This window comes from Phocoena phocoena, chromosome 12, assembly GCF_963924675.1.
Source record: "Phocoena phocoena chromosome 12, mPhoPho1.1, whole genome shotgun sequence".
Lineage (NCBI taxonomy): Eukaryota > Metazoa > Chordata > Mammalia > Artiodactyla > Phocoenidae > Phocoena > Phocoena phocoena.
The window spans coordinates 14,443,952-14,466,569 of record NC_089230.1 but is presented as its reverse complement, the minus strand read 5'-3'; the positions used below and the strand labels follow the sequence as shown (position 1 = coordinate 14,466,569).

The 22,618-nt window shown below is 40.2% G+C and overlaps 1 protein-coding gene across 1 annotated transcript in view; it reads left to right on the top strand.

Annotated features, from left to right (window-relative positions):
* Positions 1-22,618, top strand: part of CCDC170 (coiled-coil domain containing 170) — a 70,616-nt gene that overhangs the window by 14,565 nt on the left and 33,433 nt on the right. Inside the window, 6 exon segments of the mRNA XM_065888615.1 lie at positions 3,536-3,664; positions 4,997-5,176; positions 5,178-5,254; positions 9,299-9,370; positions 9,372-9,438; positions 13,452-13,637. Coding sequence (XP_065744687.1) covers positions 3,536-3,664; positions 4,997-5,176; positions 5,178-5,254; positions 9,299-9,370; positions 9,372-9,438; positions 13,452-13,637 — 711 coding nt within the window.

Sequence of the window (22,618 nt, the reverse complement as noted above, 5' to 3'; positions counted from 1 at the left end):
GGATTGGATGAGGCCCACCCACATTGGGGAGGGCAATCTGCTTTATTCAGTCTACTGATTCAGATGTTAATCTCATCCAGAAAATCCTCACAGACACAACCAGAATAATGTTTAAACCAAATATCTGGACACTCTGTGGCCCAGTCAAGTTGTCACATAAAATTAACCATCACAGCTACATATGTGACATATGAGAATTCCTGAACAAATGGAAAAAAGATGATTTTATTTGGAAAGCTCAACATTTAAGAGATGTTAATTCTCTTTAAGTTTATTTATAAAGTTAACATGCTCCCAATAAAAATACCAACAGGAATTTTTGGAATTTGATGAGCTGATTCTAAATTTCACATGGTAAAATGAACACGTAAGAATAGCCAAGGAGGAGTATTTTTAAAAAGAAGCCCTGTCAGATAATAAAATATATCAATGGGCTCAGGGCTGTCTTTCGAGCCCTGCTGCCAGTATTCTTCACCTGCTCTGACCCCTCAGAAGGCCTCACTGCCTTCTCTCTGATCCTTAATGACACAGGGCATACTCCTGCCACAGGACCTTTGCTCGGACTTTTGGCTATTTGAAAGATGTGGGTTGCTCCTGTTTCAGTACCTCTTGCCTATTTAATTTCTATTTAATCATCACTTCTTTAGGGAAATCTTTCCCTCCACCTCCCTAATTTTAAGTCACTTTCCTTTGTTGTCTGTTTCTTTCTTTGCTTGAATTTATTTCAGTTTGTAGTTATACAATCACCAGCGTGGTTCTTTGATAAATGCTCTTTTTCTTATTAGACTGTAAGCTCAGTGCCTGACCCAGAATAGGCTTTTTGTAAACACCTGCTGATGAATAATCTCGAGTCTGCTGGACTTTGAAAGGTGATTTAGATCCTAGCACCTGTCTTCTAAACTCAGTAATCAAGAGTCCTCCTCATGGGCTTCCCTGGTGGCGCAGTGGTTGAGAATCTGCCTGCCAATGCAGGGGACACAGGTTCGAGCCCTGGTCTGGGAAGATCCCACATGCCACGGAGCAACTGGGCCCGTGAGCCACAATTACTGAGCCTGCGCGTCTGGAGCCTGTGCTCCGCAACGAGAGGCCGCGATAGTGAGAGGCCCGCGCACCGCGATGAAGAGTGGCCCCAGCTTGCCACAACTAGAGAAAGCCCATGCACAGAAACGAAGACCCAACACAGCCATAAATAAATAAATTAATTAAAAAAAAAAAAAAAAAAAAAAAGAGTCCTCCTCATGTAGGCCCTGCTCCAGTGTCAAAGGTAATAATATCTTAATATGTGGTTTCTTTCGCCCATGAGCACGTGAAGATGCTAATGCTTTTGGTGGTGTCCTGCATTACACTGTAACCTCCTCAAATAAAGGCCCACTTCTGAACTGTCTCAGGGGCTCTTAATATTATATCCAACGGACACTATTTTTTCATAAGAAAGAGATATAAAATTATAGTATGACTCTGTCATGTCCTAAAAAATCATGTTAGTCAATGAAAGAAATAACCATGGCCATTAAGAAACTTATTTCCCTAAGGAAATTTAGAAAATGGTCCATACGTGCTGTAGCTCAGACCTCTTGTAGGTGACCTAGGTCCTCACATGGCTTATTCTGGAAAATATTGCTGGAGTGTTTAGGGTGGAAAAGTTCCTTCTGAATGCTGGGTGAGGCTGAACAGGATGTGGTTCTCTTAACAGATGCAGTTAATTGTTTTATGCTTTCTCCCCAGGAGTACATGCCTACCATCTTCTTGCATATGTTGTAATTGACAAACACTGGCTGTTACTAAGTGCGCTGAAGGTTTTGTTCAGCATTTTGTGGATTGAAACACACTAGTCATGACAACGCTTGTTGTGAAGTTCAGGGCTTTAAGATGACTTTGCATTCATGAGTATTTCCAAACAGTAGTCTTTGGCAGTTCAGTAGCTGGGCAGAATCATAAACAGGTTTTACTGGTGTGTCCCCCGAGGACACTAGATATTCCAGGGAAACCCTCCTTTATGTGACCTCTTTCATATTCCTTCAAAAATGAATGGCTTTCTTGTATGTCTTTCACAAAGACCCCAGGCCCTGGAAACTTCATAGAGGTGGGTGTCTGTCCAAACTCTGGAATAATTCTTTCAGAAAGTGGGTGTTATGGCATGAATAGGACAGAAACAGAACCAGAGGTTACATACTGACCCACAGCCCAAACCCATCAAATCTGCTCTGCAGATGTGTTTATTGGGATCATATGGTGTTTTTTTTTAAATTTAAATTAATTACCCAGAGGGAAAAACTGGGAATTTTTACTTCAAAAAGCCCAAATATAGGACTTGTCTTGAAAAATTAGAGTAATGAGGCCATGCTGGGATCCATATTTCTGCATTGGCAGCCGTCAGTGGAGCTGGGAGTTGTTCCCTTCTGGATGGAGAAGGACTCCAGGCATGACCACTATCTCTGGCCTCAGGCATTCATCTGAGTAACCTTCAGAACCCCAAGATAGGGCTTTCCTGGCGGCGCAGTGGTTAAGAGTCTGCCTGCCAATGCAGGGGACACGGGTTCGAGCCCTGGTCCGGGAACATCCCACATGCCGTGGAGCAACTAAGCCCGTGCGCCACAACAACTGAGCCTGCGCTCTAGAGCCCTTGAGCCACAACTACTGAAGCCTGTGCTCTGCAATAGGAGAAGCCACCGCAATGAGAAGCCCACTCACTACAACCAAGAGTAGCCGCCGCTCACCGCAACTAGAGAAAGCCGGCGTGCAGCAACGAAGACCCAACGCAGCCAAAAATAAATAAATAAATAAACAAAAACAAAAAACCAAGATAGGCTATGAGACTGAGAATAAATGGCATAGTGGATAATTATGAAGGAGACAGACTTCTATACTTGAATGACAGGGTCTCTTTGATAAACACCTGAAACACTTATTCAACAGACCAGAGATGAGTTGATAATCTTTGTAGTCTGGAAATAGAAGAACAATAAAAACTGCCTCCTGTTAGCCATCTCTTCTGGTGGTTCTTTGTTGATGCTATCTGTTCTGGTCAGAGGTCAAATAACATTGGAGTTGGGCGGAAGGAAACTCTGTAAAGTGTCAAAGCCCAAATCTTTTTTTTTTTTAATATTTTATTTTATTTATGTATTTATTTTTGGCTGTGCCAGGTCTCTGTTGTGGCATGTGGGATCTTTGTTGCAGCATGCAGGATCTAGTTCCCTGACCAGGGATCGAACCCCAGCCCCCTACATTGGGAGTGTGGAGTCTTACCCACTGGACCACCAGGGAAGTCCCCCAAGGGGACATACTGACTCTTAAAAGTCAAACTCCACTACCATCCTGGGGGAGCCTATCATTCCTTCCTGGGCTGCCTCCTGCTTCCCTTAGAATTTTGAGAAGGAGAATGAAATAATCTGAACCAAACACATCTCTGGGCAGCCTTTCCAACATATTTGGACTACAAAGAATGCTTCTGTACTTAATCTTGCTTTGCACAGCTGCATGGAAAAGATTGTTTAACTCTCCTTTGTATATTTTGTCTTTTGGGGAACCCTATCAGGAAACTTATAATCATCTCTTGGAAGTCACAGTTACTCGGGAGCAGTTAAACCACTATCGGAATGTGGCCGAGGCTGCCCGAAGTGAACTTGCAGCAACTCTGGTCAAATTTGAATCTGCTCAGTCTGAGGTGAGAGTCTGCGTCTTCATAACTCACAAATGGCCTTGTTAGCTTCTTATGGAGTGAAGCAGAGTATAGAGGTGATTAGAAGTAGGACAAAGGGAAACAGTTTTAAACTTTTTGGCAAAGTTTACGCTTATTCTCTTATTGTGCCCCTACCCTCTAGCTGTGGAGAACTCCTGAAAGGCTGTGCATTTGCCGTGACGCAAAGCAGGGTGACGTGGGCAGGATTCTGGATCTCAGGGGAGCTCTACATCCTCGAGAGCACCTGGGGACACCTGGGGACTTCGGGTTTGGGCTGTGTGGGCTTTGGATGGCTGTAAGCATCCCTGGGAGTAGCTGCCTTTAATGTGGATTGCTTGCAACCTGAAGCTCTGGGGTTGGAAATCTGAATCCCTTTCTTGTGGTTCTGATTGTCTGGGGGAAATTCTAGGAAGATGATTGGGATCCATTTACCCTCTGACCTGGATCAGGTCTATTGTGGAGTTTCTGGGAGATTCTCTCTAGACTCACTGCGCTTATAGCCTGATGGCCCCAAGGAATCCTAGGCTTGCCTGTGAGGTAACTAGCAGTCTCACTAGGCTGCCAGGATCCCACTGAAAGATGAGTTGATTGTGTGTGTGTGTGTGTGTGTGTGTGTGTGTGTGTATGTGTATGCATGCATACTTACATTTCCAAAAAAATAGATGCATTCATAAAGTTTTCTAATGGGAGTGGATCTGGTAGCTTAATAAGGCACATACTGTGTTAAGCGTTTTGATGCCACAGAATTCATAAAAGTTAAAACGTTTCCTTAGTATAAATCCTATAATGATTTTTCCTTTTCTCCTATATTTTTTCCAGAAATCCGGGTATTATTTTTCTTTATCAGCCACAGTAAGGGTCCATAAGGCCAGGGGGAGAAATGCTGTGATATATCGCATAGTCCGTATTGACTTGGGAAACAGCTATGGCCATGAAATTACAAACAGCCTACCTTGCAGCTTCCTTGTTTCATCGTGAGCAGCGATAGCAGTAATACAGATTTAGAAAATGAATTCTCATTGCAAAATATTTTATTGCTTTTTGCAAAATACACCACACATGTCTCTTGAGTGAGACTCAATTACCACAAGACATTGCCCAATTGTTTTTTGAAAAAGACAGACTATGAAGTCCCCTATTTAAGGCATAATTTCCCAGCTGGTAATGTGGAAACAAACATGAAGAAAAAAAAGTAAAGTCAGATGAAGTCATGAATAAAAGATTGAAATTTTAAGTTATGACTTTGGGTTTTTTTCAAGGTACTTCCAACTTATACCATTGACATCTTTTCCCTCTTTTACTTCTTTTCCATGTTAGCTTCGAGAACTGCGATCCAAGATGCTTTCCAAAGAAGTTTCCTGTCAAGAGTTGAAAGCTGAAATGGAGAGCTACGGAGAAAACAATGCCAGAGAATCGTCTCTCCTCACCTCTTTGAGAGACAGAGTTCAGGAGCTAGAATAAGAATCAGCGGCACTCTCCACTTCTAAAATTAGGACTAAAAATCACAGCTCAGTCTGCAATCAAGGAGAACCAGGAGTTAAAGAAGAAAGTTGTAGAACTGGACGAGAAATTGCAGTGAGGATATTTCAGTATACTTCTCAGTGGAGCTGGTGTTAAAATACTAATTTCTTTTTTTTTTTAACTTTAAAAAATAAATTTATTAATTTATTTTTGGCTGCATTGGGTCTTCGCTGCTCCGTGCAGGCTTTCTCTGGTTCCGGTGAGGGGGGCTACTCTTTGTTGCTGTGCGCAGGCTTCTCATTTCCGTGACTTCTCTTGTTGCCGAGCAGGGCTCTAGGTGCATGGGCTTCAGTAGTTGTGGCAGGCAGGCTCAGTAGTTGTGGCTCACGGGCTCTAGAGTTCAGGCTCAGTAGTTGTGGTGCATGGGCTTAGTTGCTTTGCGGCACGTGGAGTCTTCCCGGACTAGGGCTCGAACCCATGTCCCCTGCATTTTTGAAAAAAAAAAAAAAATCATTGACCTCACGTATCTTTGGACTCTTGAAAATTTTTTCCAAGCTCATTTCTAAATGTCATGGCGTTGTCCTAAGCATGTTTATGCCCTATTGATTAGGGTTGCAAATTCTTAGATATATACAATTTGGAAGATTTCCTCTAAGTAGAGGTTTAAGTGGAGGTGGAGGATTAGTGCACAGGGGGAAGGGTTTATTCAGAAGCTAGTTATAAAAATACCCCGGAAACCCAAAACACCCCAGACCACCCTGGACACTCCTCATTAGGGTTTATTGCCAGTTTATGCAGAGAGCTCAGGAAATCTAGGTTTTCTACCCTTAGTTCTGACAAAAGGTGATTATTGAGATAAAATTGGGAGCTACCTGCTCTTAAGATACACTTTAAAAATTCTGTGTATAATGACTTAAATCACTTTACTAATAAAATACTTGATACTTGTTTTACTTATTTCATCTTATAAAGATAAAAACAAAAACCCAATGCTTCCAGCTCCTGTCCTCTCTCTCTCCTTCCATGTACTGCCAAACTCCTGGAACATGTTTATATGTACTCACTGTACCAATTTCTCTCCTTTCTCAGATCTGCTCCACTGAAGCCACTCATTAAGGTGACCAGTGACCGCGCATTGCAAATTCAATGATCAGTCCTATCTTACTTGACCTTCCAGTATGAGCCAACAGTTGGCTTTTCTCCCTGAACCACTTTCTTGTTTTAGCTTCCAGGACACTGCGCGTGCCTGCTTTTTTTTTTTTTTTTTTTTAGTACGCGGGCCTCTCACTGCTGTGGCCTCTCCCACTGTGGAGCACAGGCTCCGGACGTGCAGGCTCAGCGGCCATGGCTCACGGGCCCAGCCGCTCCGCGACATGTGGGATCTTCCCGGACCGGGGCACGAACCCGTGTCCCCTGCATCGGCAGGCGGACTCTCAACCACTGCGCCACCAGGGAAGCCCCCCTGCTTTTGATCTTACCTTTCTAGCCTCTCTGTCATAGTCTCTTGCTTTGTCCTCCTCATCTCCTTGACTTCCAAGTACTGGAGTGCCCCAGGGCTCACTCAGTCCTTGACTCTCTTCTCCTTTCTATCTAAATTTACTTTCATCCAGTCTCATGACTTAAAGTATGATCTACATGCGCGTGACCCCCCACGAGCATGTAGTTTCTAGATCTAGCCTGGACCTCTTTCCAGCGCTCAAGACCCACATATCTTTTTTTTTTTTTTTTTAAAGACCCACATATCTTATGACTTACTGGGCATCTCCATGCGGATGTCTAACAGGCATCTCAAACGGAACATGTCCAAAATACCTCCTGGTGTTTCCATAAAATCCTCCTGTGCTTTTCCTAATCTCGTTTAATGATAATTCCATTCTTCTAGTTGATCAGGGCCAAAATCTTGGATCATCCTTGTTTCTCTTTCCTTGATCCTTCAGTAAATCTCATCATCTATCTCTGCCGTCCAAATAAATCTAAATTTTGATAACTTCCCATTGCCACTAACCTGATCTTAGCGACTACATCTAAAATTTCACCCCACTCCTCCCAAATGTTTCTTACTCCCTTTCCTGCTTAATTGTTTTTGTCTCCAGCCCTTTTTTTTTTTTTTTTTTAAATTTATTTATTCATTTATTTATTTTTGGCTGTGTTGGGTCTTCGTTTCTGTGCGAGGGCTTTCTCTAGTTGTGGCAAGCGGGGGCCACTCTTCATCGCGGTGCGCGGGCCTCTCACTGTCGCGGCCTCTCTTGCTGCGGAGCACAGGCTCCAGACGCGCAGAGCTCAGTATTTGTAGCTCACGGGCCCAGCTGCTCCGTGGCACGTGGGATCTTCCCAGACCAGGGCTTGAACCCGTGTCCCCTGCATTGGTAGGCAGACTCTCAACCACTGCGCCACCAGGGAAGCCCTCCAGCCCTTTTATAATATACTATACATTTTACATACATTTATGTTTTGATTATTGTCCATCTTCCCAACTAGAATGTAAGCCCTATGAGGGATGTTTATCTGTTTTGTTTACTACTGTATCTTTAGCACCTTTAAGCATAGTAGGTAGCATAGTAAGTGCCCAATAAATGTTTATTAAACAAATGAGTAATAAAATGATATATATTCATTATAAGAAAGTTTTTAAAGATATAGTAAAGTGCCCCCCAAAATTAAAATTACTCACAACCTTATGATTCCAGAAATGCTATAGTTCACATTTTGTTGAATAGATCTTCAGACAGTTGTACATAAATGGCATCATGTAGGGAACTATTTTTCCTGGATACTATGTTGTAAATACTTAAAAAGTCTTTCATTGTATCATTTTTAATGGCCAGTGATATTCCATTGCCTGTTAATATCATAATTTACTTAACAGGTTCTTTTTGCTCTTAACTTTAGACACTTAGGTTAGTTCCAGTCAAAAAATTATTATAAACTAAGATGCAGTGAGTACCCATGTGCATTCATATTTTCACATTTATGTGATTATGTCTTTATGATAGACGCCTGGGACTTTGTTGGGTTAGAGGGAAATGCAAATAGAAGTGGAAATAATTTAGAAACTCCTGGAACAGAAGTAAGACTGAAATCTTAGCGTAGATATATAGAATCATATACATAAATAAATCAGAGCCATAGCATTAACTATGACTTAAATGAGTGAGAGAGACTGAATGTTACCTTTCATATGCTGAAAATAAGAACTTAGAGATATATTGATGTTGATCTTTTATTGTTATACATTTTTTCTAAATAGAAATATGATATGCTTTTGAGTATATGCAATTACACGCTTTGTTAATCTTTGAATAGCGTGAAAGAATTGCAGTAAACACTCAACATGGTAAAAAGGGAAAGCAATAATCATGTTTATTATCTAGGGTACTAAAAAATGATGCCAAATTATTGAAATGATCCTAATTTGCCTTTAAAATATGTCTGTTTTTTATGCTCTCTTAGTTTTTAACATTTAAAGAATTAGAAATAGACTATGCTATTTTAGCAAACCTATCTGAGATTTGAAATAAAATATTCACAGCAGAGCATAAATTGACTGATTTTCCTTGATTGGCCCATTCCAATATTCTTTAAAAATTCTGGATGTGCAAAAACTAATAGTGATCTTTGCTGATGATTGAACACCTACCTCTCTTTTCCAGGGGTGGGCACATCCCCTGCTTCTGATGTATTTTTGATTATAGTTATGCTTGGCCATGAGCCAGGGAAAGCTCTAAGTAACCCTTATGGATCATTGTGTAGTGACCAAAGCATGGTCTCTAGACCCAATGTAGCATCACTCTCTTTCTTTCCCACGAAGCCGCAACAGAGACTCATGGCTGAGTGGATCCTTGTGTGATCTAGAGAACCACCTTCCACTTCTGCAGATCCTAAAATGTCAGGAGCAGGAGGCAGATAATCTGTCTCCCTTGCTAACATGCCGTAAAGATCTCCCTACATTTCTGCAGAGTGTACGTGCCCCAGAGTTGTTTCCACTTTTCTCCCTCTTTAACTGGGCTTGCAAGACGATATCGTGCTCTGTGTCTGGGAAACTGTGTTGTGTTGAAATGATTATTGGTTATTTCCCGACAGAGAGCTTGAGTTCTGAACTTTGATGAATGTTACCTTCTTTGGTGTTAAAACTTGACCTATTTGTTATTTGCCCGACAGAAAATGTTTAAAGGAAAACAAGGAGAATAAGGATCAGGTCTCACAGAATTGCAGGAAACATGAGGAATTTCTGGCTTCATGACTGCTTAGATCCAGGGAAGAAGAATGAAAAGGCATCAGATGAAGATTTAATTCTAAAGGTATTTGTATGAAGATTAAAAAGACTATACATTTAGTGGTCATTCTGAAGTGTGCCATAAAGGAAGAGCTGTGGTTGAGTCTGGGGGTGCAGGAGAACAGGACAGGAGCCCTAGTACAGCATTAATTGTGTGACCTGGGAAAAAACATATCACCTCTCTGAGCCTCAATTCCAAGATCCTTTCTAGCATTATTTGAGATTAATTATTCTCCAGAAGAAATTGATTGTTTTGTCTAAAATGTATTTAGGTTGTCAAATACAACGAATTATTCATTTTAATGATTTGTTTTAGGAAGATTTTTGTTTGTTTTAGTTACAGATAGAAACACATACACACTCACAACCAAAACCAAAACCAGCTGTGTGTCATTTTTTGGATACTTTTTGAGCATAAGGTTAAGATTATCTCTAAAGTACTTTTTGATTTTACACTAAAGCCAAAAAAATAAAAATCCTACTTTAATGGTAGGTTGCCATTGAGATGGAAATTAATTATATCACTACCTGGACTGTGGTGATTCATTAGAGAGCCTGAAGCTGTTTAAATGGACACCATATCTTTGCTCATTTATAAACCTTTCATATCCTTGCTTCCTGATAGATTTCCATGCAGCCATTCTTTTTTTTTAAAAATATTTATTTATTTATTTAAAGGGAAGTATAGTTGATTTACACTGTTGTGTTAGTTTCAGGTGTACAGCAAAGTGATTCATATACATATGATTCGGTTATATATATATGTATTATATATATATAGTCTTTTTCAGATTCTTTTCCCTTATAAGTTATCATAAATTATTGAGTATAGTTCCCTGTGCTATGAAGTAGATTCTTGTTGGTTGTCTATTTTATATATAGTAGTGTGTATATGTTAGTCTCAGACTCCTAAGTTATCCCTCCCCCCCTTCCCCCTTTGGTTACCATAAGTTTGTTCTCTATGTCTGTGGGTCTATTTCTATTTTGTACGTAAGTTCATTTGGATAATTTTTGTTTAGATTCCACATATAAGCGATAGCATATGATATTTTTCTTTCTCTGTCTGGCTTACATCACTTAGTATCATAATCTCTAAGTCCATCCATGTTGCTGCAAATGGCATTATTTCATTCTTTTCTATGGCTGAGTATTATTCCATTGTGTATATGTACTGCATCTTCTTTATCCATTCATTTGTTGATGGACATTTAGGTTGCTTCCATGTCTTGGCTATTGTAAACAGCACTGCAGTGACCACTGGGGATGCAGCCATTCTTTTTTAAATACATGGACTCCCGTATTTTTTTTTTTAATTAATTAATTTATTTATTTTTGGCTGTGTTGGGTCTTCGTTTCTGTGCGAGGGCTTTCTCTAGTTGTGGCAAGCGGGGGCCACTCTTCATCGTGGTGCGCGGGCCTCACTATCGCGGCCTCTCTTGTTGTGGAGCACAGGCTCCAGACGCGCAGGCTCAGTAGTTGCGGCTCACGGGCCTAGTTGCTCCGCGGCATGTGAGATCTTCCCAGACCAGGGCTCGAACCCGTGTCCCCTGCATTGGCAGGCAGATTCTCAACCACTGCGCCACCAGGGAAGCCCGATGCAGCCGTTCTTAAAGGCCTCCCCTCAGTGGGTTATTAGTAAGCCTCCCACGTGAACTCTGTGAGAGCTGAGAAATGTAACACTTCGCTTCAGGAAGTTCCACCTCACTCATGGGTTTTGGTTGCTCAGGCCTGGGCTCTGTCTGATACCCTCAAGGTGCTGGATTCACCTCCACCTCTGTAACATGTGACCAGGAGCCTGGCAATAAAAGTCCACTTCACATTGTAGTTTGGGGGGTTATCTTTAAAAAAGCCAAGTGGTGGGGAAAACAAAAGGAAATTAAGAAGCTCCTTCTTTCAGGTACCCTTTCCCTCATCAGAGACAATCTCCAGGTGCTAATCTGGGTGTTAATACTGTATTAATCTTGCCTTTTTATATTCTGTACTTCGAATGCTTTGACATCTGGGACCTTGCTGACCCAGGAAAGACTGGGTCCCAGGATTAGCCAATTCCTAGTAAATGACTCTCCTGGGTGCACAGCTTTCATAAGCAAACCAACCAATACAGAGCCCATACCCCAGCCACTTCCTCTATCAGGCTTTTATACTCTGGCCACTATACAACTAATCACCCCAGGGTCAGGTGCCAGACAACTAGAGATGGCTCCTACACTCCAGAACCCACTGAAATTAGTCAAACTAGCTTGCTTACCCTGCCTCACCCATTCCTTCCTGTGGGAAGCATGTTTTCCCCTGGCTCTCTCTGTCTCCTGACTAGCCCTGGTGCTCCCTGGGCGGCCCTGCATGGCATGGTGTGCCCCTTCCTCTCAGAAACTGTGAGTAACACAGTTTCAATGTCTCCTGATCCGTTGGCCTCACCATACCTGAATGATAATATAACCTATATATATATATATATATATATTTGCGGTACGCGGGCCTCTCACTGTTGTGGCCTCTCCTGTTGCGGAGCACAGGCTCTGGACGTGCAGGCTCAGCGGCCATGGCTCACGGGCCCAGCCGCTCCACGGCATGTGGGATCTTCCCGGACCGGGGCACGAACCCGTGTCCCCTGCATCGGCAGGCGGACTCTCAACCACTGCGCCACCAAGGAAGCCCCTATAACCTATATTTTTAAACAGATCCTGAGACCCTAGAGTTTTAGCATCCCAATCACCTGAGGAGGTCCCTGTCTTAAAAAAAAAAAAAAACAACAATCTCCCTGGCCAAGAGCAAAAAGGCTACTGTCTTGAACACTCACTGGGTGTTACCCTGAGAAGGTGAACGAAACCACTGCAATTTCAAAGCCATTCCCTTACTTTTAAGGCCCTTATAACCACATGTACACACACTCTCTAAGGAAACAGTAGAAAAGAAGGGATTCCTTATTTGGCATTCATTCATCCATTTCCCATACATTTAGTGAGTGATTACAGTATGCTAGACACTGTTCTGGGTGCTGGGATACAGCAGTGAATGAGACAAGACTGAGTCTGTGCCCTCCTAGAGCTTCCATTGTTGTGGTTAAAGATGCTGAGGAAATAAACAAATATCCAGTATTATCCCATGTAGTAAAAGGTGCAAAGAAGAAAAACAAATCAGGATATGGGAAAAGAGAGTGAAGCAGGTTAGAGGCATGGGATGCTACTTTAGGTAGACCGGCCGAGGAGTGCCCCTGTGAGATGGGGACCTTGAAAAGGATGTTGGAGAGGAAGTATACAAATATGAGGAAAAGTGTTCACGAGGGAGGGAATAGCACTGAGTCAGGAGCAGGGCACCATGTTGGCAAATTGCTGAGGCTAAAAGATATGTCACTTCCCCTGACTGTCCTAACACAAATGCTGACCCTGTCATGAGGAGTTTCGGGTCTTTCGACAGGCATCCTTGAGCTGTCTGCGTGGCTGTTTCCCTGGGGCCGAGGAGGCTGGTTGGTTTTATTTTCCCTCCTTATAAATCATACAAGTCTTATTCTCCCAGCCAACGCCTCGAATACATTGTTCGAGCATGTTATTCAGGATTTTTCTATGCTTATATTAATAAGAAGGATTTTCTTTTTGAAAAAGAGAGTCCTGCTTTCTTCTCTGTATGTCCCCACCCTGTGCCAGGTAACACCTTGCAGGCAGTTGGTGCCAGTGGATGTGGGCTGAATAGAACGCCCTTGCTTCCTTGCCTGCCGTAACTGTAGGAACATCACCGGCCCTTGAGTATTTCGCAGCCAGGGGCTCGTTGATGCTTGTTCTGTCTGGAAGCTTTTGGCTGAACTCTCATCCTTGTTGCCTTGCAGCTACCTTTTGATTAATTTTAATTTGACCACTGGGTCTGCACATAACAAGAGCATTTAGGGGCTGCCTTTGAAAAAGTTATCTTTTGAGTGGATGGAGGGATAGCTCTTTCCCTGTTGTCATGTGATAATGAGATCATTGGGGTTTATAGATCAGAATTGCTTAGAGTGGTATGAAATTATTAATTTTTACGGGACAGCTGTAATTGCTTTCTCTTCAGCTTGGAGAGCTGTGCAAGGAAAACGCATTCGTGAAAGGACAAATCGTTACTCTTGAAGAGACTAAAAATGTCCATGAGATGGAGGCAAAAGCTAGCAGAGAAACAATCATGAGGCTGGCTTCAGAAGTAAACAGAGAGCAGAAAAAAGCTGCCTCCTGCGTTGAAGAGAAAGAGAAGCTGAACCAGGTACAATGTGTGGAGCGTGTGTGTGCATCTGTGATCATGTTTATGAAGCAGACATTGAAAACCAGATGTGGATGAGCACACTAGTGTTACTGACTGCAACTTCAAAGGCTCCTCTCGGCAGGAGGTCTGGGGCACCACGGGAGTCAGTGACCTGATCTGGCCGTCGGATACAGTTTTTTTCTAATTAGAAAAAAAGAAATACAGAACACTTAAAAGTAAAAAGTTTGTAGCTAATACGTCTTATTTGGTTAAACTGTAAGGATTACAAAAATTTTAAATTAATATTTGAACAACTAGGTAATGCATTCACAAGATACAAAATTCTAAATGGACACAGGGGAATGTGATGAGAAGTTATCCCCCAGTCCTTTCCCTCATGCCACCGAGTTGGTCTCTCTAGAGGCAACCTGTTAACAATTGCTTATATACCTTTCTAGAAATATTCTACATATATATATATGCATATGTTTATTTTTATTTATTTTTAACACAAATGGCAACATACTCTGCACCTCTATGTTTTTCTTTTTATTTACTTTTTAAAAAATTGGTAAGACACTACACACTATTATACACAAGGCTGCTATGAATAATCTGTCAGTTCTCATATGTGAGACTATATCAGCAAGACAAAAATCCTAGAAGTAGACTTGCTGGGTCAAAGGATATGGGGTTTGTAATTTTGAGAGATATTGCCAAAGGAAAGTGACTCTTAATTCCAAACTTTTATTTATCCAATGAATTGCTTTACCTTTTAAATTAGCTGGAGTCTGTTTGAGCATGGGAATTAATACGGTATTTTTTTTAACACTGTATAATCCTTTAATTATATTTAAAAAATTTTGTGTCAAGGAAACTAATCATGGGATTAATAATAACAATTAATTTCCAAAAGCAAAAGTGAGCTAGTGCAATCAGTTAATAAAATACGTAGGAGAAAGTTGAAGAGTAAAGGAGATGGAGTTTAAAATTAAGGAATGACTAATGCTGAAAAAGAGAGGCTCCATGAAGGGTGAAGGTTCAGTGGTGTCCCACAGGCTGTGACGGGGGTTCTGGAGTTGGCGGGATGCAGTAGAAGGAGCCATCTTTGTGGGATCATCTCTTAGGTCTTCCAGGTCTACAGTGACTTCACTGCCAAGCTGAGGTAATATGAGAAGTTGGAATATGAAAGTGATCCACAGTAATGATAATAATTTCTATTTCCCCCCAGTTCTCTGTATCAAAAGCCCTTCTTACCACTGGATTTCTTCTTCTGTCACATTAACTTTGTGAAATGAGTAAAAATTTTATCACTGTTATCAAGTCACTTCAGTCATTTGAGCACCTTGTCTTAGTCTGCTTTGGCTATTATAATAAAATGCCATACACTGGGTGGCTTAAAAAACAGACATTTATTTCTCGTAGTTCTGGAGGCTGGGAGGTAATGACATTTAGTGACCTCATCTAAATGTAATTACCTCTCAGTGGTCCCATCTCCAGACACCATCACGTTGGATGCTAGGGCTTCAACATATGAATTTTGAGCGGACACAATTCAAGTAACTCAATTATTTTTCTCCAAATTTTTCTTACAGAAATTTTCAAACATGTATAGACAGGAATACAATGAACATCCACTTATTACCCACCCAAGTGCAACAGTTGTTAGCATTTTGCTGTATTTGCTTTATTACTTTGCATACACACACACACACACACACACACACACACACACACACACAAAATAAGTTTAGACATCGTATGTATTGCTTCTGACTACAGCAGCATATATATTTTAAGAATAAGGACATTACCATACATAATCACAATACCATTATCACATCTAAAAGTCAACAGTAATGCCACAGTATCATCCTTGGAGGTTATCAGACCCACACGGTTTTTGTACTTCTTAAGAGGTGGAATTTAATTCCCCTCCCCTTGTGGGCTGGATGAATTGACTCACTTCCAGTGAGTGGAATACGTCAGAAGTGGTGGGATCTCAATTATGAGATTGGGTTATGAAAACACTGTGGCTTTTGTCTTAGATACACTCTCTTGAATTCCCTTGCATCGTTGCTTTTGAGGAACACCAGCTGTCATGTGGTGGGGCCCTCAGGTAGCCAGTTGCCTGGCCCAGGTGCCCAGGAACCGAGGCCTATCCGCTACCACGTGAGTGAGCTTGGAAGTGAATCCTCCTTCAGATGATCTTGAGGTGACAGTAGCCCTGGTCAACAGCTTGACTAGAACCTTCTGAGAGACCTTGAGTCAGAAACACCCAGCTAAGTCAGTCCCAGATTTCTGGCCCATAGTGCTGTGAGATAATAAATGTTTGTTGTGTTAAGCCACTAAGTTTGGGCTAATTTGTTACACTGCAATAGCTGATCAATAACCATCTAATATTGACATTCAAATTTCATCATTTTCTACAAGAATGTCTTTTATAGCTGTTTTCTTCCCCAAATTGGGGCTCAGTCTGGGTTCATTCATTGCATTTATTTGTTATGTTTAGCCTTTTATAGTTTTTCAAAACATATCATTGGCTTATACAGAGTACAGAGCAGTGGTCTGATTGTTTCTTCAAGATGTTATTTAACTTGCTCATCTATGCCCTATACACTTAAAGTTGGCTCTAGCGGCTGTATTGGATTCAGGTTAAACCTTTTTTAAAAATAATTAATTAATTTATTTTTGGCTGCGTTGGGCCTTTGTTGCTGCACATGGGCTTTCTCTAGCTGTGGCGAGCGGGGGCTACTCTTTGTTGTGGTGAGTGAGCTTCTCATCGCGGTGGCTTCTCTTGTTGCAGAGCACGGGCTCTAGGCACACGGGCTTCAGTAGTTGTGGCTCATGGGCTCTAGAGCGCAGGCTCAGTAGTTGTGGCACACGGGCTTAGTTGCTCTGTGGCATGTGGGATCTTCCCGGACCAGGGATTGAACCTGTGTCCCCTGCATTGGTAGGCGGATTCTTAACCACTGTGCCACTAGGGAAGTTCCCAGGTTAAACCTTTCTGGCAAGAATATTTCAAAGCTAAAGTCGTATACTTCAGGGCTTCCCAGGTGGCGCAGTGGTTGAGAGTCTGCCTGCCGATGCAGGGGACACGGGTTCGTGACCCGGTCCGGGAAGATCCCACATGCCGCGGAGCGGCTGGGCCCGTGAGCCATGGCCGCTGAGCCTGTGCTCCGCAACGGGAGAGGCCACAACAGTGAGAGGCCTGCGTAACGCAAAAAACAAACAAACAAAAAAAACCAAAATAAAGTTGTATACTTCATATTGCATTGCATTAGAAGCAGATAGTGTTAGATTTTTCTATTGTTGCTGAAACTAAGTTTGATTGCCCAGATCTTTAGTGTAAAGGTACATTTTTTTTTCCTTCAGTTAAGTAAGGTATCTGTGGGGTGATCATTGGCAGGTTATTTCTGTTCTGCATCAAGTTGACCTAGTGATGTTATCATCCATTGATTCTTTTCTGGATTAACTTACATCAGGGGTGGCAAAGTGGTAATATTCTAACTTCATCCTTCCTTCTACTTATTAGTTGACATTCTTACGTAAAGAAAAGCTTTTTGTTTTCAATTCTATGGACACATGGATTTTTATTTATTGACACTTACTATGTTATAATCAATTATTCTCCTTTTGGCTTTCCAATCCTCCATGTTTGGCCAGGACGAGTCCCTACAAGATGGTCTCTGTGACCTTATAACCTGACTCCTTTAGTCTTTCAATGCTTCCTTGCCTTTTGACAGAAGATGATATCTTAGGCTCACTTACAATTTTCAGACCACAGAACTAAAAGCAGCCTATTCTCTATGGAGCTTTGGCTCCTTTTACTGGGGAATGGTGCTTAGAAACCAAGATTCAGGCTTTAGGTGTGCTCATTGCTATTGGGGTGTCATTGCTTTCAGTGGACAGAGCTAGAAATACTTTTTTTAGTAATAAATTAATACTGGTATTTTTAATTAAAAGTAATATTCTAGAGTTAATTAGAATATTACTTTTAATTAAAATTAATTAATTTTAAAAATAAAAAATTTAAATTAATTAATTTATTAATAAATTAATATCTTTTAACTTTATATTACTATCTTTTGGATATTAACAATAATATTTACTCATTTGATTTGTCTTACAGTATACATAAAATTATTTCAAAATTACACTTTAAATATTCTACCTATAAGTAAACCTTCTTAGTGAAGTTTAAGACTCTCAGACTTTTTATGTTAGTACTATCAGCAATCATTAGTATAATAGTCACCATTTATCAATCACTTGCCATTAGCATAGTCATTTTGCTAAGTGCTCAGAGAGGTTATGTACTTTGCTCAAGTATGCACAGCTATTAACTGGCAAAGTGACTTGAACCCTGGTCATTATGTTGTTGTGCTTTTATCAGTAATCCCCTTTACATGTATATTCACAGCTACCTCCTCCATACAAGTCTGGTGCCAAATACTGTTTGTCAGTGGAACAGTAAAAATAAGTAGCTATGCAAATTTCCTCAGTGAATGAATGATTTTAATTTGATTATAGATAGTAGTTATCAAATTATCAAGCCTTGAAAATTATGAAGAATTGAGTTTGTCTATAAAAGTGCATTTCTGGAGATGAGCAGTAGGAAATGACAATGTATTGCAAAAGCACATTAAAAATTCAAAACTTACTCCTCTTTTATATGTGTCTTTACTTGTAAATGACTGATGATACAATGTTGTTCAGACTTGTGAAACACATTCACTTTGGGATCAAGTTCCTGCCAAAATAATACAAATTATTAAAAAAATATGGGCAGTAAAAAACTTGAGGTCTTTAATAAAGTGCTCATTCATGGGATTATGACTCCAAAGATTTACTACTGAAAAACACTGTCAAGTGCTTTTACTGACACATTAATGGTCTCAGAAAGAGTTTTCATAATGCTTTCTAAAGCTCTGTTTTTGAGGTTGGAAACTTACTTTATTAATAAAGTCCAGAATGACTGCAGAGGTAGAAGTATCCACGGGGCTGAGGTGCTGTTTCTACCAAACTCAACTTTTCTTATTATCTTAATGATTTTTTTTAAGTTACTTTATGAAAATTCCCTAATAAAAATCCATGTGATTTATTATACATATGGATAATACATTATTTGACAATCTTTAATAGTTAAAATTGCAGTATGTTTTAAAAACTTTTATAGATTGGCACCTTTTGTTGTTGTTGTCTCGAAATAATCTAATGCTGAGAAAAGTAGTCACTTTATCTACATTAGCCACACACGTTTCCTATAGACCAGACATTTCAATCAGTGAATCAGAAATTAAACTTACATAATGGATTTAAAACAGCTTATTTTCCTTCACACTGTTCACATTTTCCTTAATTCTAGTGGCCAGAATTGAAGCTAGGAGAAAGAGTATTGGTTTTGGAGTCAGCAGGCTTGGTTTGGAAGGATGTCCCTTCTGCTTTCTTGGTTTGTTGTCTACAGCAGCGTGTGTAGGAGGGGAGAGGATAAGAGAGACACACTGAGCAGGGTGGCTCAGAGGCGAGGCTCTTGGGTTTTTAATATAGGCTCCAGAATCATTTGGCTGTGTGATCTGAGGCATATGACTTTACCTCTTTGAACTTCAGTTTCTTGTATGTAAAATGGGAAAATAATTTAAGGATCTACCTCTTACAGTTATCGTTAGGATTGAATGATGTAATCTACATATGGTACTCAAGACAAGCCCAGCACATAATTGATGCTCAGTGTTTTAATTTCCTTTTCCTAGTTATTTACTTTTATCTAGGGATTAAAGTAAATGTATGGTTATTTTAAGAGTACAGACATATGGAAAGAGTTCCTGGAAATGAGAAATTATCAGACAGGATAAATTACTAAAGAAGTTAAAGAGCTCTTTAAAATCATAGAATCACAACGTTGGAAGTGACCCTAAGGTCTTTTAGAATCTAGATCATCAAACTCTCTATTTGAAATAAGAATCATCTCTAAAATGTCCCTGTCTAGCTAGTACCAGCCTTCCCTTGAACTCCTCCAGAGGCAGGGAACTCACCGGAGGTCCACTTCCTCTGTGCAGTCTTAATTGTTTGACAGTTCTTCACTGTAGCAAGTCAGGATCAAAATCCCTATAATTCACGTCCTCATCCTGGTTCTCTCTTTTTTTCCAGTTTTATGGAGATATAATCGCTATACAGTACTGTATAAGTTTAAGGTGTAGAGCATAATGGTTTGACTTACATACATCGTGAAATGATTACACAATAAGTTTAGTGAACATCCCTCATCTCGTATAGATACAAAATTAAAGAAATAGAAAATTTTTTCCTTGTGATGAGAGCTCTTAGGATTTACTCTCTTAACAACTGTCCCGTATAACATACGGCAGCGTTCATTATACTTATCATGTTGTACATCACATCCCTAGGATTTATTTGTCTTTTAAGTGGGAGTTTGTACCTTTTGACTGCCTTCATCCAATTCCCCCTTCCCCTACCTCCCACCCTTGTAACCGACGAGTTTGTTTGTTTTTGAAGTATATTTGTCCTACAACACTATGTTAGTTCCTGTTATGCAACATAGTGATTTGATATTTCTATACATTTCAAAGTGATCATCATGGTAAGTCTATTTACTGTCAGTCACAATAAAAGGATATTACGTAATTATTGATTATATTCCCCAATGTACATTTCATACCCATGACTCACTTATTTTGCAGCTGGAAGTTTGTACATCTTAGTCTCCCTCACCTACTTCTTTCCTTCCCTCATCCCCCTACCCTCTGGCAACCACCTGTTTGTTCTCTGTATCTATGACTCCCTTTCTGTTTTGTTACGTCTGTTCATTTGTTTTTTAGATTGCACATATAAATGGAATCGCACAGTGATTCTGTGTCTTTCTCTGTCTGACTTATTTCACTTAGCATAACACCCTCTAGGCCCATCCATGTTGCTGCAAATGGCAAGATTTCATTCTTTTCTTATAGCTGAGTTTATAGCTGAGTTATATACATTCTTTTCTTATAGCTGAGTTTATAGCTGAGTTATATATATATATATATAAAATGCTGCAGGAACATAGGGGTGCATATATCTTTTCTAATTAGTATTTTCATTTTCTTTGGATAAATATCCAGGAGTGGAATTGCTGGATGATATGGTTGTTCAATTTTAATTTTTTTGAGGAATCTCCATATTGTTTTCCACAGAGGCTGCACCAATTTACATTCCACCAACTGTGAACAAGCGTTTCCTTTTCTCCACATCCTCACCAACACTTGCTATTTGTTGTCTTATTGATAATAACTGTACTGACTGGTGAGAAGTAATATCTCATTGTGGTTTTGATTTTCAGTAGTGATGTTGAGCATCTTTTCATGGATCTGTTGGCCATCTGTATGTCTTTTTGGAAAAATGTCTATTCAGGTCCTCTGCCCATTTTTCAATATAGTTGTTCTCTTTTTTTTTTTTTTTTTTTTTGTGGTACGCGGACCTCTCAGTGCCATGGCCTCTCCCGTTGCGGAGCACAGGCTCCGGACGCGCAGGCTCAGCGGCCATGGCTCACGGGCCCAGCCGCTCCGCGGCATGTGGGATCTTCCCGGACCGGGGCACGAACCCACGTCCCCTGCATCGGCAGGCGGACTCCCAACCACTGCGCCACCAGGGAAGCCCTTTTTTTTTCTGATGTTGAGTTGTATCAATTCTTTGTATATTTTGGCTTTTAACCTGTTAAAAGATTTATTGTTTGCAGATATCTTCTTCCATTCAATAGGCTGCCTTTTCATTTTGTTGATAGTTTCCTTTGCTGTGCAACAGCTTTTTAGTTTGATGTAGTCCCATTTGTTTATTTTTGATTTTGTTTCCCTTGACTGAGGAGACAGGTCCAAAAAAATATTACTAAGACTGATGTCAAAGAGCACATAGCCTATGTTTTTTTTCTAGAAGTTTTATGGTTTCAGGTCTTACATTTAAGTTTTTAATCCATTTTGAATTTATTCTTGTGTGTGGTGTGAGGAAGTAGTCCAGTTTGATTCTTTTGCATGTAGCTGTCCAGTTTTTCCAACGCCATTTGTTGAAGAGGCTATCTTTTTCCCACAGTATATTTTTGCCTCCTTTGTTGTAGATTAATTGCCCATATAAATGTGAGTTTATTTCTGGGGTCTCTATTCTATTCCATTGATCTACATGTCTGTTTTTGTGCCAGTACCACACAGTTTTGATTACTGTAGCTTTGTGTAATAGTTTGAAATCAGGGAGCATGATGCCTCCAGCTTTTTCTTCTTTCTGAAGAAGGTTTTGACTATTTGAGGTCTTTTGTGTTTCCATACAAATTTTAGAATTATTTGTTCTAGTTCTGTGAAAAATAACATTGGTATTTTGGTAGATATTGCATTGAATTTGTAGATTGCCTTGGGTAGTATGGTCATTTTAACAATATTAATTATTCCAGTCCATGAGCATGGTATATTTTTTTATCTGTTTCTGTCATCTTTAGTTTCTTTCATCAGTGTCTTATAATCTTCTGAATACAGGTCTTTTACCTTCTTAGATTTATTTCTAGATATTCTGTTCTTTTTGATGTGATTGTAAATGGGATAGTTTTCTTGATTTCTCTTCCAGATAGTTCATTGTTAGTATATAGAAATGCAACAGATTTTTTTGCATATTAATTTTGTATCCTACAACTTTACTGAATTCATTGATGAGTTCCAGTAGTTTTTTGGTGGCATCTTTAGGATTTTCTATGTATAGTATTATGTCATCTGCAAACATGACAGTTTGCTTCTTCCTTCACAATTTGGATTCTTTTTATTTCTTTTTCTTGTCTGATTGTTGTGGCTAAGACTTCCAATACTATGTTGAGTATAAGTGACAAGAGTGGGCATCTTTATCTTGTTCCAGATCCTAGAGGAAATGCTTTCAGATTTTCACCATTGAGTATGATGTTAGCTGTGGGCTTGTCATATATATGGCCTTTATTATGTTGAGGTATGTTCCCTCTATGCCCACTTTCTGGGGAG